The sequence below is a fragment of the Cinclus cinclus genome, chromosome 14 (genome assembly GCF_963662255.1).
Source record: "Cinclus cinclus chromosome 14, bCinCin1.1, whole genome shotgun sequence".
Lineage (NCBI taxonomy): Eukaryota > Metazoa > Chordata > Aves > Passeriformes > Cinclidae > Cinclus > Cinclus cinclus.
Window position 1 is genome coordinate 11,674,288 of NC_085059.1, and position 15,933 is coordinate 11,690,220.

Below are 15,933 nucleotides of genomic sequence, written 5' to 3' on the forward strand. Positions count from 1 at the left end.
ATCTGAAAGAAGAAGGGGGAAAAAAATCTTAAAGTAGCAAATATTTCATTCAAATGATTATTCCTCAAAGTGGCTACATCTTGTTTTATTTTTGGGATGTTTAAAAGAATGGAAATTTACCGACAGGGTTTCCTATGGGGCAGCTCATTCATTTGGAGGAGAAAAGTGAGCAGGGAAAAAAGCGAACAACATCCTTCCCCTCTCCCATCTTCTTCAGCCCAGCATCAACTGTACTGAAAATCAGAACAATAATTCTATGTCATGCAAAATCACCAATTAGCAGAAAGACAGGTTTTGCTCCATTTAAATATATTCAAGTACTTTCCAAAGTGGCTCCAACTACTTCTTCTCCTCCCCAAAAAGTAATGAGATTATATCCCTAGTAGTAATACCCTAATTAACAAGAAAAATAGGGACCAAGATTTTTAGCTTCCTATTCAAGGGCTGAATGCGACAATATGTTGTATATTTGGTCATAAAAAACAATTTACATGGCGTCATTACAGTCTGTAGCAAAGCCTCCAGGACCCAGGGCTATCTTATGCAATCTTAATTAAGGAAAATAAATATCGGTGTGTTGTTTTAAGCTACTGGAGACATGCACAGGACCTGTCGTGTGTGATCAGAAGAGATGAGGAGTTTCCTTTTCCATGGGAACTGCTTAAAAAACCCTCCGCCAACACACAAGTGTCTAGTGCCTTCGAAATGGGCTGCGAAGATGGTAATTTCTTATTTCCTGACCCTCGGGGCCGGGCAGGAAAACTAATAATTTTCTACCACTCCACGCCACATCTGTGCTCCAAAGAGGCTGAGGGCACCATGGCAGAAGCATCCTTGTGCCCGGGCTGTGCACGGTGGGTGGCCAGTGGCACCCACGTGTGATACGGGTGTGTGTGCACCCACAGCTGGGAATGGGCAGCTGGGGTGTGCGTGTGTGTGTGTGTGTGTGTGTGTGTACATGTGTGCTGTGTGTGCCTGTGCTCAGACATACGTGCCCTGACGTGTCTCAGTACGTGTGTGTGAATGTGCGTGTTCATGTCTGTCTATCTGTGCGCTCATACGAATCCTGATGTGGTAGTCTGTGTTTGTACACACATCCTGATGAGTTTCAGTACACGCATATACGTGCCGAGGTGTGTTTGTGTGCACACATACACACCCTGATGTCTTACTGTATACACACGTATATGTGTTCATGCATGTCTCTGTGCACACATGCATGTCCTGATGTCGTAGTGTGTGCACACACGAGCTGATGTTTTCTCATGTGAGCACACACCCCTAGGAGATGACGTGTCCGTGTGCACACACATGGGCTGATGTGTGTCAGCAGTACCACATACGGCCTTCTGTCCTCTATGTTTAGTCATGCGCTGCTGATCTGTGCTTGTAGATTCATAGGTGAATGTGAGCATGCAGATGTGTTTGTGCGTGCAGATGTATGTGTACAGATGTCTGTGCGTGCCAGATGTGTAGCTGTGCATGCCCATGTGTGCAGTTACGTGTTCTTTTGTGCTGATGTATCTGGGGCTGTGTGTGGACGCCACTGCTGTGTGCTGCTGTGTGACTGCTCGTGTGTGCCTGATGTGCAGCTGTGCGTGCTGTGTGTGTACACGCACACGCACACGCCTGTAGAGATGTGTGGGGCCGTGCAGACCCCGACACGTTGATGTGTGTGCATACACACGTATGTGTAGATGTGAGATGCTCACGCGCAGCTGTGCGCATGTGAGTAAGCACCGGCATGTGCAGCTGCGTGCTCGGCTCTGGGCACGCAGGAGTAGGCGCAGGTGAGCTTGTGCCACAGTGCGTGTGCAGATGTGTGCGCACAGAAGTGTGTGCAGGAATCTGGATGGGCACAGATGTGCACGGGGCGTGGGCGTGAGCGATCAGATATGTGTGTGCAAGCATGTCCATGCGTGCAGGCATGTGTGCACGCAGGTGGGCACAGGTGCGTGCGCAGATGTGCGAGCAGAGACGCGTGTGCGTACCCGCGTGTCTCACAGATGCGTACACACACCCGAGGCCGCACCAAGCCCCCGGTGCCGCCCACCCTCGGGCCGCCCCGCAGCCCCGCAGCCCTCCATCCCTCAGCCCAGTCGAGAAAGGGTCACCCCGCCGTAGCGCGGTAGGGGAGACGGTGTCGGGCTGGCTGTGCCTTTAACGCAGGGACTTGGCCTCGCAGGGTGTGTGCGTGCGTGTCAGTATGCGTATCCATGTGTGTCTCTGCGCGCTCATACGAATGTGCGCGCCTCTGTCCGCGTCTGTGTGTCCGTGTGTGCGTGTGTCCGTGTGTCCCCGTGTGTGCCCGCCCCCGGCCCCGCCCCGGCGCTGCCAATCACCCGGCGGCCGCTTTGATGTCGCAGCTCTCGACCGTCGCGCCGCCGCGCTCGCAGTCGGACCGGGCGCTCCGTGCTCCGCCAGCCGCCGGCGCCCGCTGCTCCAGCCAAACTTCCTGGGGCTCGGAGGGCGGGGGGGCGGCGGCGGCGGCACGGGGGGGGCCCGTGGAGCCCGGCATCCCGCGACGCCTGCCCGGCCGCAGCCTGCCGAGCCCCCCACGAGCCGCCGGAGCGGGGAGGGAAGAAGACGGAGAGGGGGGGGGGGAAAGAAAAGAGTGACGAGGGAAAAGCAATTCTAGATTTGGGTTTTTTTGTTTTGTTTTTTTTTTTATTATTTTATTTAAAGGCAATTTGGAAAGGGGGAGCTAAATTAAAGGGGGGAAAAAAGTTTAAAAGTTAAAAGGAAAGGAGGGAAAAAAAACTTTAAAAAGAACAAAAATCAAGAGGGAGCTTTTTTTTTTTTAATTTTCTTTTTTTTTTAAGAGGAGGGGGGAAAAAATTGACGGAGGAAGAAAAAAATAATAGTTGCGAAGGGCTTGATCCGGGAGAACAATACTAGCCGGGAAAGTTGCTGCGCGGCGGGGAGGGAGCGGCGGGAGGAAAATGCCGCAGCTGGGCAGCGGCGGCGGGGACGACCTGGGCGCCACGGACGAGATGCTGGCCTTCAAGGACGAGGGCGAGCAGGAGGAGAAGATCCCCGAGAACGCCTTCACCGAGCGCGACCTGGCCGACCTCAAGTCCTCGCTGGTGAACGAGTCCGAAGGCAGCGGCAGCCCCGCCGCCTCCGCCGATCCCGAGGTGAGCCGGGCCGGGCCGGCCCCGCGCGGCCGCTCCGCGCCCCCTGCCCCGCCGCGGCCCCCGCCCCACGCCCCCGCGCTGCCCCTCTCTCTCCTCCCCGTGCAGGCCCTCCGGCGAGTGCAGGATCCGCAGAGGGCGTACCAGGAGAAGCTCCCGGACCACATGGATGATGGTTAGTCACAGCAACCTCCGCGTGTTTCTGTGTGTCCCCCTCTCCCCATTCCCGGTTCCCGCTGGTCTTCCTCAGTGCGCCCGTCTAGTGCTTGCTCCCTCCCCGGTTCCCCGGCCCATCACCCTGACACCCCTGGGAGTGAGGGATGCCAGTTTGGTCACCACAGCCCCCAGCGGGAAAGCTACTCCTGACAGCACCGAGGCTTCCCGGTGTCCCCACTGTGGCAGTCCGTACCCATGGGGGACCCTGGCACTCCCCCTCACCTTCTCTGAGGACTGTGGGACAAAAAGACTCGCACAACTCTTTGGGGACCCCTTACAGGCAGAGGAGTCACCTGTTGTAGGACGAATTTTGACAGGGAACGTTGATTTCAGCAGGTATGAAACATCAGGACCCGGGAATGTACAAAGGATCTGCTTATTCTGGTTACCCTTTCCTGATGCTCTCAGATCCGTATCTGCCCAATGGATCCATGTCACCTCTGGTGAGTTCCTCCTCTCCTTATGGAGAAGTTTTGTGGCCTCTCTCACTGCTGAAGTGTGTTGCATGTGTTGTGCAGGCAAATACACATGCTTTTTTCCTGACAAATTGGAGCCCAGTTTCTGAAATACCTGGACACTGTTCTGTCCAAGCCGAAAGGAGAAGCAGTGTGGGGAAGGGGGAGAGATGCTCGGCAGGAAGCACCTACTTTACTCTGAATTTGCTGGAGGAGCTGCTGTTCCTGTCTTCTCATCCTCTAGGTTTTGCTTTACTCTTCCAGCAGTCAAATCCTAATATCTCATGGAAGAATGTCTCTTTCTTTTTCTGGGTCAGAGGCTTTGGAAGGAGCAGCTCCTGGTCTTTGTGTTCAGGGATATGTCCTGCAGCCAGGTTTGAGTCTGCCTGTAAAACGGCCAGGTTCTGGCATGCTATGTTAGGGCTCTGTTGTGGATGATGGCCCAGAAAATGGGTCTTGTGCTTCTAAAATGGCAATAGAGGTTTTTTAGGAAAAGACTTTGTGCTGCTGGAGGACTATTCCCATCTTCTTCCTGTAATGTTTTCCCCTCTCAGTTTAAATCAAGTTTAGTAATTCTGTATGTTCTTAATGTTTATAAGTTTTGCTATCTGAATGATTAAATTAAAATCTTCTTTACAAAAGCTGTCTTTTCCCATCACCATCTCAATCAGAACTTCAGAAAATAATGTCCTGACATTGCAGCAGATAGTCGTTGCTGGTGTCACTCACAGCCAGCACTGCTGCATTTGTTTCAGACATTGTTCTGCATTAGCCATCATCAAGTGAGGACAGAAAGTGATTTGGTTTATTTCAGGTTCAGGTTTTAACCTCTAAAGGGATAAAGTTTAAAAGAATGTGTAAACCTGACCTTAGTTCCAGTCATTTGTTCACATGAGCGGTAGGATGTAAAACTGGTGTTATGAAAAATTGATGGACTGTGGAGTATGAAACTCAGAATTATTTGTGGAAATCAGTGCCCTACCCTCACACCTGAACTAGGTGGCCTGGGTAGCAGGAGACAGGTCCCTGCAAGAGCCTGCCTGTACCCCAGACAGCTTTTCCTAGGGGATTCAGTTTTTCTAGCTGCAGACTGCAGGAGCTTTGCTGAAGTTTGCAGATATCAAGAATCTATCCCTAAATTTTTAAGTCTTCCTTCAGTTTACAGCAAGAAAAGATGCGTTTGCAGGGCAGGGCCGACTTACGTTGTTGTAACCTAAATAAGCATTTCTTCTGGTGCTTCCCACATTATCCAGGTACCAGGTATCCCTCCCATTCCCCAAAATATTAAGCTGTTCTCTTCCTGATAATAAACTTTAAATGCTTTTAAATTCGTCTAGGGTAAACACTCTTAATTTGCTCCCTGAAATAGAATCTGGGTAAGTCCAGAGTTACCTTAGTCCAGCATCTTTTTGCTATGGTGGAATATTTCTTTTAATCTTAAACTCTTCCTAGATGAGCAGCAAAGTGCAATAGACTATTTATTAGCAGCTAGGCTATAAAGGAGATTGTGGTTTAGGAATCACCTTTTCCCTTGATAGCAAAATAAAATCCAAGTGGTTGCTGTCAGACCAGCAGACAGGAGCAAAAAGACAGTGCAGAACTCAAAGGGAAGAAGACACAAGTAGCAGAAAAGGAGCAATCCCATCCCCCTGAGTGCCACCAAAATCATCCAGTGCCTCAAACAGCTTCCTTTAGGCCTCTTTGGATCCTGCCATGGTTTATGAAGAGCTGATTTGATGCTTTCAGTTAAAAAGCTGTTACCTAGATTTCTTCCTCCGATGAAGGCTGGTCTTGCGGTTTTTCAACTTATTGCAACAACTATTTCAATATATTATTCTGGGCAATTTTGTCTTATATTTCTATTGACTGTGCAAAGATTATCATGGTAAATTATGGATTGCTCTCATACAGATTTATTGCTGCTGTGTACATTATATAAAGTGTGGGCTGTAATCCGGTGGCTGCTTCCAATAATTGAGGCGGTCTGATCTGTGACTGAAGATTGCAGATACTTAACCATCCATAAAAGTGTGTTTAATTAACACTTTAGCACAAGTAGAGTCGGGGAGGAGGGTTGTGTGAGCGAATAGGATTATGTATCACAATCATGCATGCACTTGATAGTGGAGATTGTATTTTGGTTAATGAAGCTTCCTGGAAATAGTTGTTTGCACGTAGGATTAATTTTAGAATCTTAAAAAAAATCAATTAAAAAATTAAACCAGGAGTACTTTGGCAAACTGTCAGGGCTTTACATTGAAAACAGATTGAAAGTAGAGTATAACTCCCTGAAAGATACAGAGCAGCCAGCACCAAGGCTGGGGCTAAACCCCTGCCCTGCAACACTCTATAAAACCACATTTTTTTCAGTGGGCTCCCCACGAACCCTGTGAGAGAGCTGCAAGTGGCTCTGGACTGGCTCCAGTGCCTGCCTGGCTGGGTGTGTTGCTACCAGCAGTACTGGGGTGCTGCTTTCCTATTTTCTTTCTGATTCTGTCAGCAGCACTACTTTTGCTTTGTTTCCCTCAAGGGTTTGTAGCCACGAACTGTTATGCTGCTCACCAGAGCATCCTGCTCAGGTCCCCACATCTCCCAGCCAAAATTGCCTCTTTTTACCAAAACACACCCAGCCATGTTATTTACGTGTTCTGCTGCCACTCCGGAGTGATGCTCTGAAGATGGCTGGGTACCTGCCATCAGCAGCCAGGGCAAGCCCAGCTGATGGTCCCGGGAGGACCAGCAGCAGAGGGGGTGGCAAGAGCTTCCCGTAGCAGGGTGGCCCTCCTTGGCTGAAGGAGGCAAATGCCAGTGTGGGATGATTCAGCTGGAGTGCTGCTGGTTTGGGCAGGCACAGGTTTCCTGGACTGGCTGTAGAGCTGTCGCTGGGGGCATGGGCAGGGTGAAGGTGCTTCTGGAGCTGAGGACAAGGCAGAGGACTGAGCCCAGATGTCCCTTGTTCTGGGAGATGTGAATCCTATCAGCTGCCGGGCCAGGGAGGGCACACTCAATCAAGGGTGCTTAAGAGCATCTTGGCATAGCCTGTGTGTGCATCTGAAATCCTGACACTCTGCAAGGCCTCAGGAGAGCCATCTCTCACCTGGCTCTTGTGTGTTGTGCGTGTGGTTGTTCAAGGCTCCACTTTATCCCATCTTATGCAAGGTCCATCTTTTCCCAGAGTGAAATATATAGGATTTACAGGTTAAAAATCTGCAAGAAACTCCCAAAGAATATGAACAAATTGAGGAACTGTTTTTCTAAATTAAATATAAAATCATAAAACTATATCCTTTTTAAATAGTACAAATGACTTTAAATCAAATTAAGGTACATCCTTAGTAAGAACAGCACCCTTTTAGGTGGTTACAGATATTAGAGGTCAGACATGGTCAAACATGTTAACACTAACACTTTGATCAGATTAAAATATTTTTCTTGCTACAGTTGTATAATTGAGTTTAGACCTGAGGGGGTTTTCTGAACATTGTTATATCTTGTACTATGTCGTAGTTAAATGGTAAAAGGAGCTCTCGTAAGTTCCTTTAAGTTCTTTTTGTAAATAGGTTTACAAAATAGGGGAATGAGCCATGCTGCCCTTTATATAGGGCACGAGGTCTTCCTGCTCCCATTGATGGGAGAGATGTGATGGGAGCTCTCGCACCTTCTGTGCACTTTAGATGTGTTTGGTGAGTGTGTGAGGAGTGTAAAAGCAGAATTGAAATGTTCTGTATGTAAAGCTGAGGCACTGGGCTTTCTGTCTCTGAGAGAAACAGAAGTGCAAGAGCCTATTTTTCTTTGGAAAACAGACACTACCTCATTTTCTTAAGCTCTGGTTTGACAACTCAGTAATTAAATGGGAGCAAAAGAGTGGGGTTACCTCCCCAAGCCCTGCACAGCTGAAGTCCCCAAATAAGGCAGCAGGACTCGCAAATAATGTTGCTTTTCAGAGCCTGGTCCCCATGGTCCACTGGGCTCCTTGAGCTTGTTCAGAGGGTATGAAATGTCCCCTTGAGCAGGGCAAGATGAAAGTGCAGTTACTGCTGGCCTGGGGCCACAGGGCCCAAAATGTCTGACACGAGGTCAGAAAGCATGGAGCTGCAGTCTAGGGCTGCTCTTCCCTGGACAGAAGTTGAAGCAGCAGCAGCTGAGCCCCAGGACATGGCTGCTCTGCTGTATCCCCTTCCCCAAGGCTGCTCCATCCCTCTGCAGAAGGAGACTGTGGCCCCACAGCAGCTGGTGGAAGGAAATCTGCAGCTCAGCTGCTTACTCTTCCTTTCTGTCCTGACTTGCACTGTCAGGGCAATAGTTTAGTATTGCTTTTTCCTGTGTTGAGTTCTGATCTTGTTTAAACCGGTGGGAAAACTCCCCGGAGTCACCGTGCGATGGGGATTTGTTGCTGTGAGAAGACTGCTGCATCCCATCCCTCTCCAGATGTTGTGTGTGGAGGGAGGAAGGAGGGCAGCTGGAAGCCAACAGTAGCCCTGTGTGTTCCCACAGAGAGCAGCATCCCAGCCAGGTTCCCTGGCAGCAGGGCTTGCACTGTGGGACCTCACCAGGATGGTTTCCTGTCCCCATGAATTGTTACATTCCTGGCAGAAAGCATTAGGACTGTGGTGGCTGTTGACGGACCTCCTGGCAGACCGATACGTGAATAATTTGTTCTCTCCTGATGAAAGCAAATCCACTTCTTTCAGCTCTTCTACCTATCTTGAAACAAGATAATGGTGAAAATAATATTTTGTGTTAAAGCACAATTTTGGATACATGGATGTACCAAGGCACAGGGCTTACGAGGTCATTTATTGCATGTCTGATTCAGTCTTGGTTTCCCCCAAGGAAAATTCCTGTGTTAATTTCTGAGTTCATATCACACCCTCAATTTTGAAGCAGAACTTCCCTTTGAAATAAATTAGGGAGATCTGCTTAAGAAGCAGTGACATGATACAGCACTGGATGTGTGTGGTCTAATATAACTTTATTTTTAAAATGGCTTGGAATGAAAAAAAGAGGAATTAACATGTCACGGGGAAACAAAATCAAGTTTTATGTGAATCTGTGCAAGTGTGCATGTGATTCAGACAGTTCAATAATACCTGGTTTCCCACTGGGATTCCTTCACAGGCTACCCTGGAACTGGCTTCCCAGACATGGGATGCTTTTTTGGCGAGGAGTTGCTCTGAGATATGTATTGTAAAGGCACTGTTTCTGCAAATTTCCAAGCATTGCTGTTTATGAAATCTTGTGGACTTGACTGGTTGAGAATCTGGAGAGAAAAGCAAAAACTTAACATCAACTCAAATTCCCGAAGCTCATCCATGTTAATGATTAGTGGTTTTGAAGTTTTTAACTGTGAAGAGCAAAGTGGTTTGGGTTTGAGTGGCAAATGGCATGTCCAAGATGAAAAGTGCAGAGCTGGTCTGGTATCCAGAGCTGTAACTTAGAGAAGGGGGAGCAGGAGGGGCTCTGCAATGTGCTCACTCGTGTGTTGCCTCACAGCTTGTGGTCCCACTCAAGCCATGACTCTATTGGTACCATTAAATTCCTGCATTGGGGTGAAAACCCTGGCTCATCCATGCTATGGGGTGTGCTGGCATTTGCACTGCCAAGGTACCCGGTCAGGTAACACCGCGTGTGTTCCTGTGACTAAACAGACATTGCTGGCTCCAGAGGAATGACTCTCTTGCCTGCTGTCAGAGATCTTCTGCAAAGGGCCAGATCCTAATCATAGGCTGAACCCTCTCTATCTGTAGCATGATCTGCAAGGGAAGCAGGATTTTGGGATACGGGTTGGTGAGAGCTGCACACCTAAGATGGCAATCTGGTGTGGACTGTGTGTGTGTGTGTGTGTGTGTACATGGCATGGTGGTTATGGGCAGAGCAGAGCCTAATGCAGAGAAACATCAACAGTTTTGAGGAAGCATCTACAGCTTGCCATTATTTTCACATCTGCAGTTCTTTATCTGCCTTTTGACCATGATTCATCAAGACAAAATTTAGTCTTTGTTTACTTTGGGTTGGCCTTTGAGCCCCCTTGCCAATTCACCAAAGAGAAGGTGAGGAAGGACCTGAGCACTTGTGAACATTGTTAATCAGGGAGAGGCTGTGCTGGACAGAGTGGGTTTGTATGAACAATAGTCAGGCATGTGCTGCTCTTCACTTACTAAAATCTCCTGCATCATGTGTGAGTCACAATTTCCTCAACAAATCTTCAAGGATTATCTTCCCCTGTCTATTCCATTGATTTGAAGAGGGATTAGGTGGCAGAACTGTCTTCTTGAAGGCATGGCTACTGTGGGAGCTCCTCTTTATCCCACCCCTCTGAGGCTTTGGCCACAGCTGCTGCCGCTCCCTCTCCTGTTTGCTGCTCATTTCAGAGAAACACTGAATGGTTTGAGTTGAAAGGGACCTTAAAGATCATTGCATTCCAACCCCCTGCAATGGGCAGGGATACCAGACACTAGACCAGGTTACTCAGGGCCCTTGGTTTCCCATGCCTTTGCTATTCCACCTCACTGCTAGAGGAGATGGCTTATGTCAGCATCTCTGCCAGCCTGATGTACACATGCTCTTACCTCATTGTTTACCAGTGGTGGGTGGAGGGCACAGCAATAGGAGAATAGGTACAAGTTGCTTCCTGAACTCTTTTGCAGAGCTACTGAGGCAGGGACGACTCAGCCTGATCAAATCCCAGGCTGCTTCCAAGGGGGGACGTGTAAGTCCCCCATCTACACTCTTTCCTGGGCTGTTCTTTGAATCTCTCTTTTTAAAAAATAGGCTATAACAGGATACTTGCTCAGTAGTCTCCGTGTCTGGAGGATGAAACAAAGGTTTGGTAGGTGAACAGCTGACTCAGAGGGTTGGATACAGGATACAGAGCTGTTCACTTCCTAGTTTCTAGTTTTAATCCAGCTGAATCAGTAAAGACTGGGTGCCTGTTCTGTCTGCTGGCTTGTCCAGAGAGGGCACAGCTCCCTCCAGGCCCCAGACAGTGCGAGTGTTTCATGGGGTGAATGTCCAAAGAACCTGCAAAGTCTGGACCAAACCCTCTGTGAACATCAACCAAGGTCTTGTTCTCACCATGAGAGTGCCAGTTCAGCACATGCTGGTGGCTCACAAACCCACTGACTTTGTTGCATGAAGGAAGGGTTAGCAGCACCATGTGCCTCTAAGGCTTGATTACAACAGGATCTTTTTCTTGGTCAGCTATCTTGGTCAAAGAGCTCTTACCTTCACTTCCTTACAGAGCAACTTAGCACTGCTCTGTCACTGGTTTTTGCTTTTGAGTCTTTATAATTTAGGATCATAAAGTCATTTGTGCTGGAAAAGCCATCTAAGATCATTGAGTCTAATCTTTAACCCACCACTGACAAGGCTACCACTAAAACATGTCTCCAAGTCCCACATCTACATATCTTCTAAGTCTCTATGGGAATAGTGACTCTACCACTTCCCTGAACAGCTATGCCAGGGCTTGTCAGCTTCTTCAGTGAAGAAATTTTCCCTGTTGTCCAATCTGTATGTCCCCATTGCCTTTTCCTATTGCCTCTTACTTGGGAGAAAAGACTGAAGCCCCCCCCCCACATCTGGCTCTACCCTCCTTTCAGGTAGTTTTAGACAGCAAGGAGGTTCCCCCTGAACATCCTCTTTTCCAGGCTGAGTGCCCCCCATCTGCCTCAGGTGTTCCTCATCAGACTTGTGCTCCAGACCCTTCATCAGTTCCATTGCTCTTCTCTGGACATGCTATTTATGACCATTCCCAATGAAGATGGGAATTCTTCACTGGCAATGGTCTTCCACTGCCAACCCCTCTGTGAAGTGGCTTCATGGAGAAAGTAGGACACTTGATCAGTAGAAGGGTTAGTAAAGACATAACAAAATCAGCTGTTCCCATCCAGAGCATCCTGCTGGCTGGAGGTGCTGGGAAAAAGGTCACCAAAGTGGCTTTAAGCCACTGCTCCTCTCCTGTTGCCCACCTCTATGCTAAACACAGCTCAGCTGCCATGAAAATGAACTGCTTCATGGGGTCCCAAAATTTGTATTTTGTGAAAGAAAACAATAAACTCAACAATGCTGTGATAAGTTTCTGAAACCAAAGTAAAACTGGATACTAGAATCTAGAGCCCTTTTTCCCTCTGGTTATAGCAGCTTTGCATTTGATTAAATGATAGGCAAAAAAAAGGCTCAGCAGTATCTCCTTTGTTCAACTGAAAAATCTGGAACTGTAATATACAAAGTACACATCTGCCTTGAAGAGCTACATAGTAATCACAGACTGACCAAAAAAAGGACTTTTTTTGTTTTTGTTTTGTTTTTTTAAGTGATTCAGCTTGTCTGCTCTATGTTGAATTTGTTTTCTGCTGTGGTTTGCTCTGAGAAGTAGTGTACATGAGCGCAAACTGAGCTTCTGCTCTGATGGGGCCCACACAAAAGTAAAATGTAAGAGCCCACGGTCACAAAGTGTGTTTGACTGGGCACAAGGGGGCTGTGGTTATAAAGGCACTTGGGAAAAGACTCTTTGAGTCGCTGGGAAGAGACTCTTTGCAGCAAAATGCTCAAACAGGATCAGGAATGTGTAATTTTTATTCTGACACTGAGGATATGGCATTGTGGAGATTGCTTTCATGTTTAGGAAATAAACCATTGTAAGATCTACCACGTGAAAATTTGTTGTTCTTAGCATGGAGGACTGATGTGGTGATTCTCGTTACGTGCTGCTGCCCTGGAGTTACTGGTATGGGAGTTGGGATAGTGAGGAAGAGTTGTCTTTGGATTCTAAGTGGGAGACACAGCACAACCCCTGACACCACCAAACCCCAGGTCAAAAATTGGCTTTTGAGCTTTGGCTTCCTCATATAACTTACAGACTGTGGCATTGCCAGATTTTGAATCTCATCATCCAAAAAAATATGTGGATTTAGAAATCCAAGTGATGTTTTGCAAGATTGCATCATGCTGTGCTGTGTATTCTTTGGAGTGCTTAGATAAATTTAAAAAAAATAGGTAAAATAAATATGTGTGTTAACCCAAAATTGAAACCAGAATCAATAACATAAGAAATAAAATTTTAAAAAATTAAATAGACATCCAAACCTTTTTGTTTGACTTTCTCTGATACAAAGCAATTTCTCCAGGACTGTACACCATATGAAGCACATTATAAATGCTCTTGTAAATTCCACATCATTATACCACATGAAAGGTCAGGTCCTAAAAATAACCAGTTAGAGAGGATGCAGGCTAGTAGCAATTTTGTGATCGTGAAATAGTTGTGTTGACATCTCTATGCATGCACACCCACACAAGGTTTTGACTTTTGAATATTAGCAACATTTGTGCTTTATGGAATATTACATCTCATCCCATGGATAGTCCTTTATCCAATAACATTAATTTCTGATCTTATTCCCATTTTTCTTACCTTGATTTTATTGAGAAAATGGGTACACTACTTCATTTTTTTTTCTTCAGACTTTATGTGATACTCTTTCCTTGCTATCAGTTTGACAGTGGTTGGCAATATCAGTTGTATTTCCCTATCTCCCAGCAGGGAAATATATGCTTTTTTTTTCCTTCAATAGATACACACATCCCTGGTATTTTGGGGAACTAACTGTTAGAATAAATAAACCTAGAGCGTTAGATAATAACAAAAGAAGCTGCCAATCTATGCAGCCTTTGTATCTGGCGTAGTATTCAAAAGAAAGTAAATGAAATCTGCAGTAATTACACAGTAATGTATCCACAACAAAAAAAATTCTTCCTTGTCCCAGTGATCAGAACTTGGCTTTTGTTTTGGAATATGAAAGGCTGCAGCCTCCTGCCTTCAGCGTGTTTGCAGCAAAGCCCTGGCTGGGATCAGCTGCCGTAGCTCTGGGATAGACAACAGAGTCCTGCCAGCTGATATCACTTCAGATCTTTTTGAAGAGCTCATCAGATTTGGTTTTATTGCTGTTGTGTTTCGGTTTTCGCTTGTTATTTGTTTGAAAGCATTACTATAGGGATAGTTTTCTGAAAATTGTTGGAATCTTCAGTGCTGATCTCTTGTTTGCGATTTTCTTTTATGAGTAATATGACGGTGCTGGAGATGCACACCTTCACTTGAGGGTGGCTGAAGTCTGTGGTTTAAGCCTGTCCTGGATTTTAAGTGTGTGGCCCTTCTAAAACCACTTGGAAACAACCTATATCCTCAAAATAAGTTTGCTTCTGGAACTGAAGCAAAATCTGTGGAGATGGTGAGTGAAATAACAGGGTGTTGAAGAAAATGACATTGCTTCTGAAGTAGTTGGCATGAAAATTGTGAAGTCTGAAGTTTCATTTAAATCAGATGTAGGTGGGGCAGGACACAAACTCGTCCAGCAATGCAACTGCAAGAGATTTCCAGGGAGACATACAGTTGTTCCAGGTTGTTTTAACTGCAGAGCAGCTCTTGTCCCTTGTCCAGGGTAGGGTGTCCTGTTCCAAGGCAAACAGGCTCTCCAGTTTTTGCCTTGATCAGTTGATTTCTTGCAGGCTATTACAGCATTTGATTCTTCACAGTTGTTAAAATTACATCACAGAAGTGGGTTTCCTGTTGCTAATTTAGCTCCCTGGAACAGCTGGACTAGGGGACATGGGAATAACTTGACAAGGCAATAGCCTTATAGTGTAAATACATTAATTCCTACATGAAGTCATCAGTAGTTGAAGGATCTCTCCAACCGAGGGATGAGAAATTTTGGCTCCTTTGGCATCCTGCTCTTTAGAATGCAGCGGTGGCATTTAGAAGAAGCTAAAAGGTATTAATACTTCTGGCTTGAAGCTGGTGTCGTGCTTAATCCCTTTTCTCTTTTCCATAATTAATTGGGTGGCTGAAAATGGGGTTATATCTGACAATGTCAGTTTTTTACTGGTGAACTCAGGTTTTTCTGCTAGGAGCAGAATTCAGGTAAAAGCACCAAATGTTCCTGACTGGGACTTCTGACAGCACTTGAATGCAAGAGCTGTTGTAGAGAAAAATTAATTTCTTGACTCAAGCGTACAGGAAATTACCTGATACATTAGTACCAATTGTTTGGCTATTGACATGTACTGGAACTAGAATATAACTACATGCATGTGTTCAAACTTTGCAAAATAGAATGTTTTCAAATTACAGTGCACTATTTTTACAGATCTAGCACATGGATCTGCTTGTATAAGTGCGTAGTGATGGATGAGGCAGGCTGCAGTGAATCCCTGAAAGATCAGCACCCATATCCAAAAGCATCATTCTTCATCCAAATTTCCTGCTGAAACCAGTGGTAAATGCCTGACTGTGGGGTGGGCACATTGCTGTTTCCATGGGCAGGAGCTGTCTCTGTCCTGCCTCTGCCCAGGAGCTGGTTTGATAGAGGAGCCAAGCGATCCTCTTACCAGAGAGCACCAGGTGCTGTGACAGAAGGTGTAAATAGCCAAATAAACAGACATGAGTAGGACCAGTTGTTTATGTGTTAACACAGGATGTTCTCAAAATCAGGTAAGAAGTGAGGCATATTACCGAGTTTTATAGCAGAGGAACCGGATAGTCTTGTAACTGCTGTGCATGGCCACGGCAGACGAAGCATGGTTTTATCCCAGTTTCAGCTCCCAATCCCACAGGAGCTTGTTTTTCTGTGACTCAGTTTCCCCCAGGAGCACTGTGGAGCTTTATTGTTTCATGTGTAAGCGATGTTTGGAGAGCACAGTGTTGTTGCTACTGAAGCAAAACATAAAATCCCACACAGGCTGCTCCAAGAGGGGATGTTTCAGAAACAGTCAGAGAAGGACTAACCTAAAAGAATAAGCTGTGCTGCTTATTAGACAACTTACTTCAAGATATTAAACAAATTGCAACTTCATAATCTTTCAGGAAGTTTCAGGTGGCCCTAAGATCCCAACTCCTTCAAGGCAGCTGGCATCTTGCTTTAAAAACAAATCACCTTTTCAGCCTAAATGATAATTTCATGGAGTGGCATTAGCTGAATGGCAACGATGATGGCATGGTCCAACACATTGTCTGAAATACACATGATACACAAATCCTTATTACTAAAACAGGAACAAATGTCATTTATTTACCCACTTGTAATATGGTGATGAGAACAACCTCCATGATCACACAGTGTAGCTTTTGG

General features: G+C 46.4%; 1 protein-coding gene across 2 annotated transcripts in view; it reads left to right on the forward strand.

Moving 5' to 3' along the window:
- Nucleotides 1-2,441: 2,441 nt before the first annotated feature.
- The window catches only part of TCF7 (transcription factor 7), a 69,812-nt gene continuing 56,320 nt past the window's right edge, over nt 2,442-15,933 (forward strand). Inside the window, exons 1-3 of one of the 2 annotated variants that reach the window (XM_062502295.1) lie at nt 2,442-3,137; nt 3,243-3,309; nt 3,687-3,793. In XM_062502295.1, the coding sequence (XP_062358279.1) occupies nt 2,943-3,137; nt 3,243-3,309; nt 3,687-3,793 (369 nt within the window). In that variant the 5' untranslated portion in view covers nt 2,442-2,942. Of the gene's footprint in view, nt 3,138-3,242; nt 3,310-3,683; nt 3,794-15,933 lie in introns of both variants that reach the window. The other variant, XM_062502296.1, reaches the window with a different exon arrangement.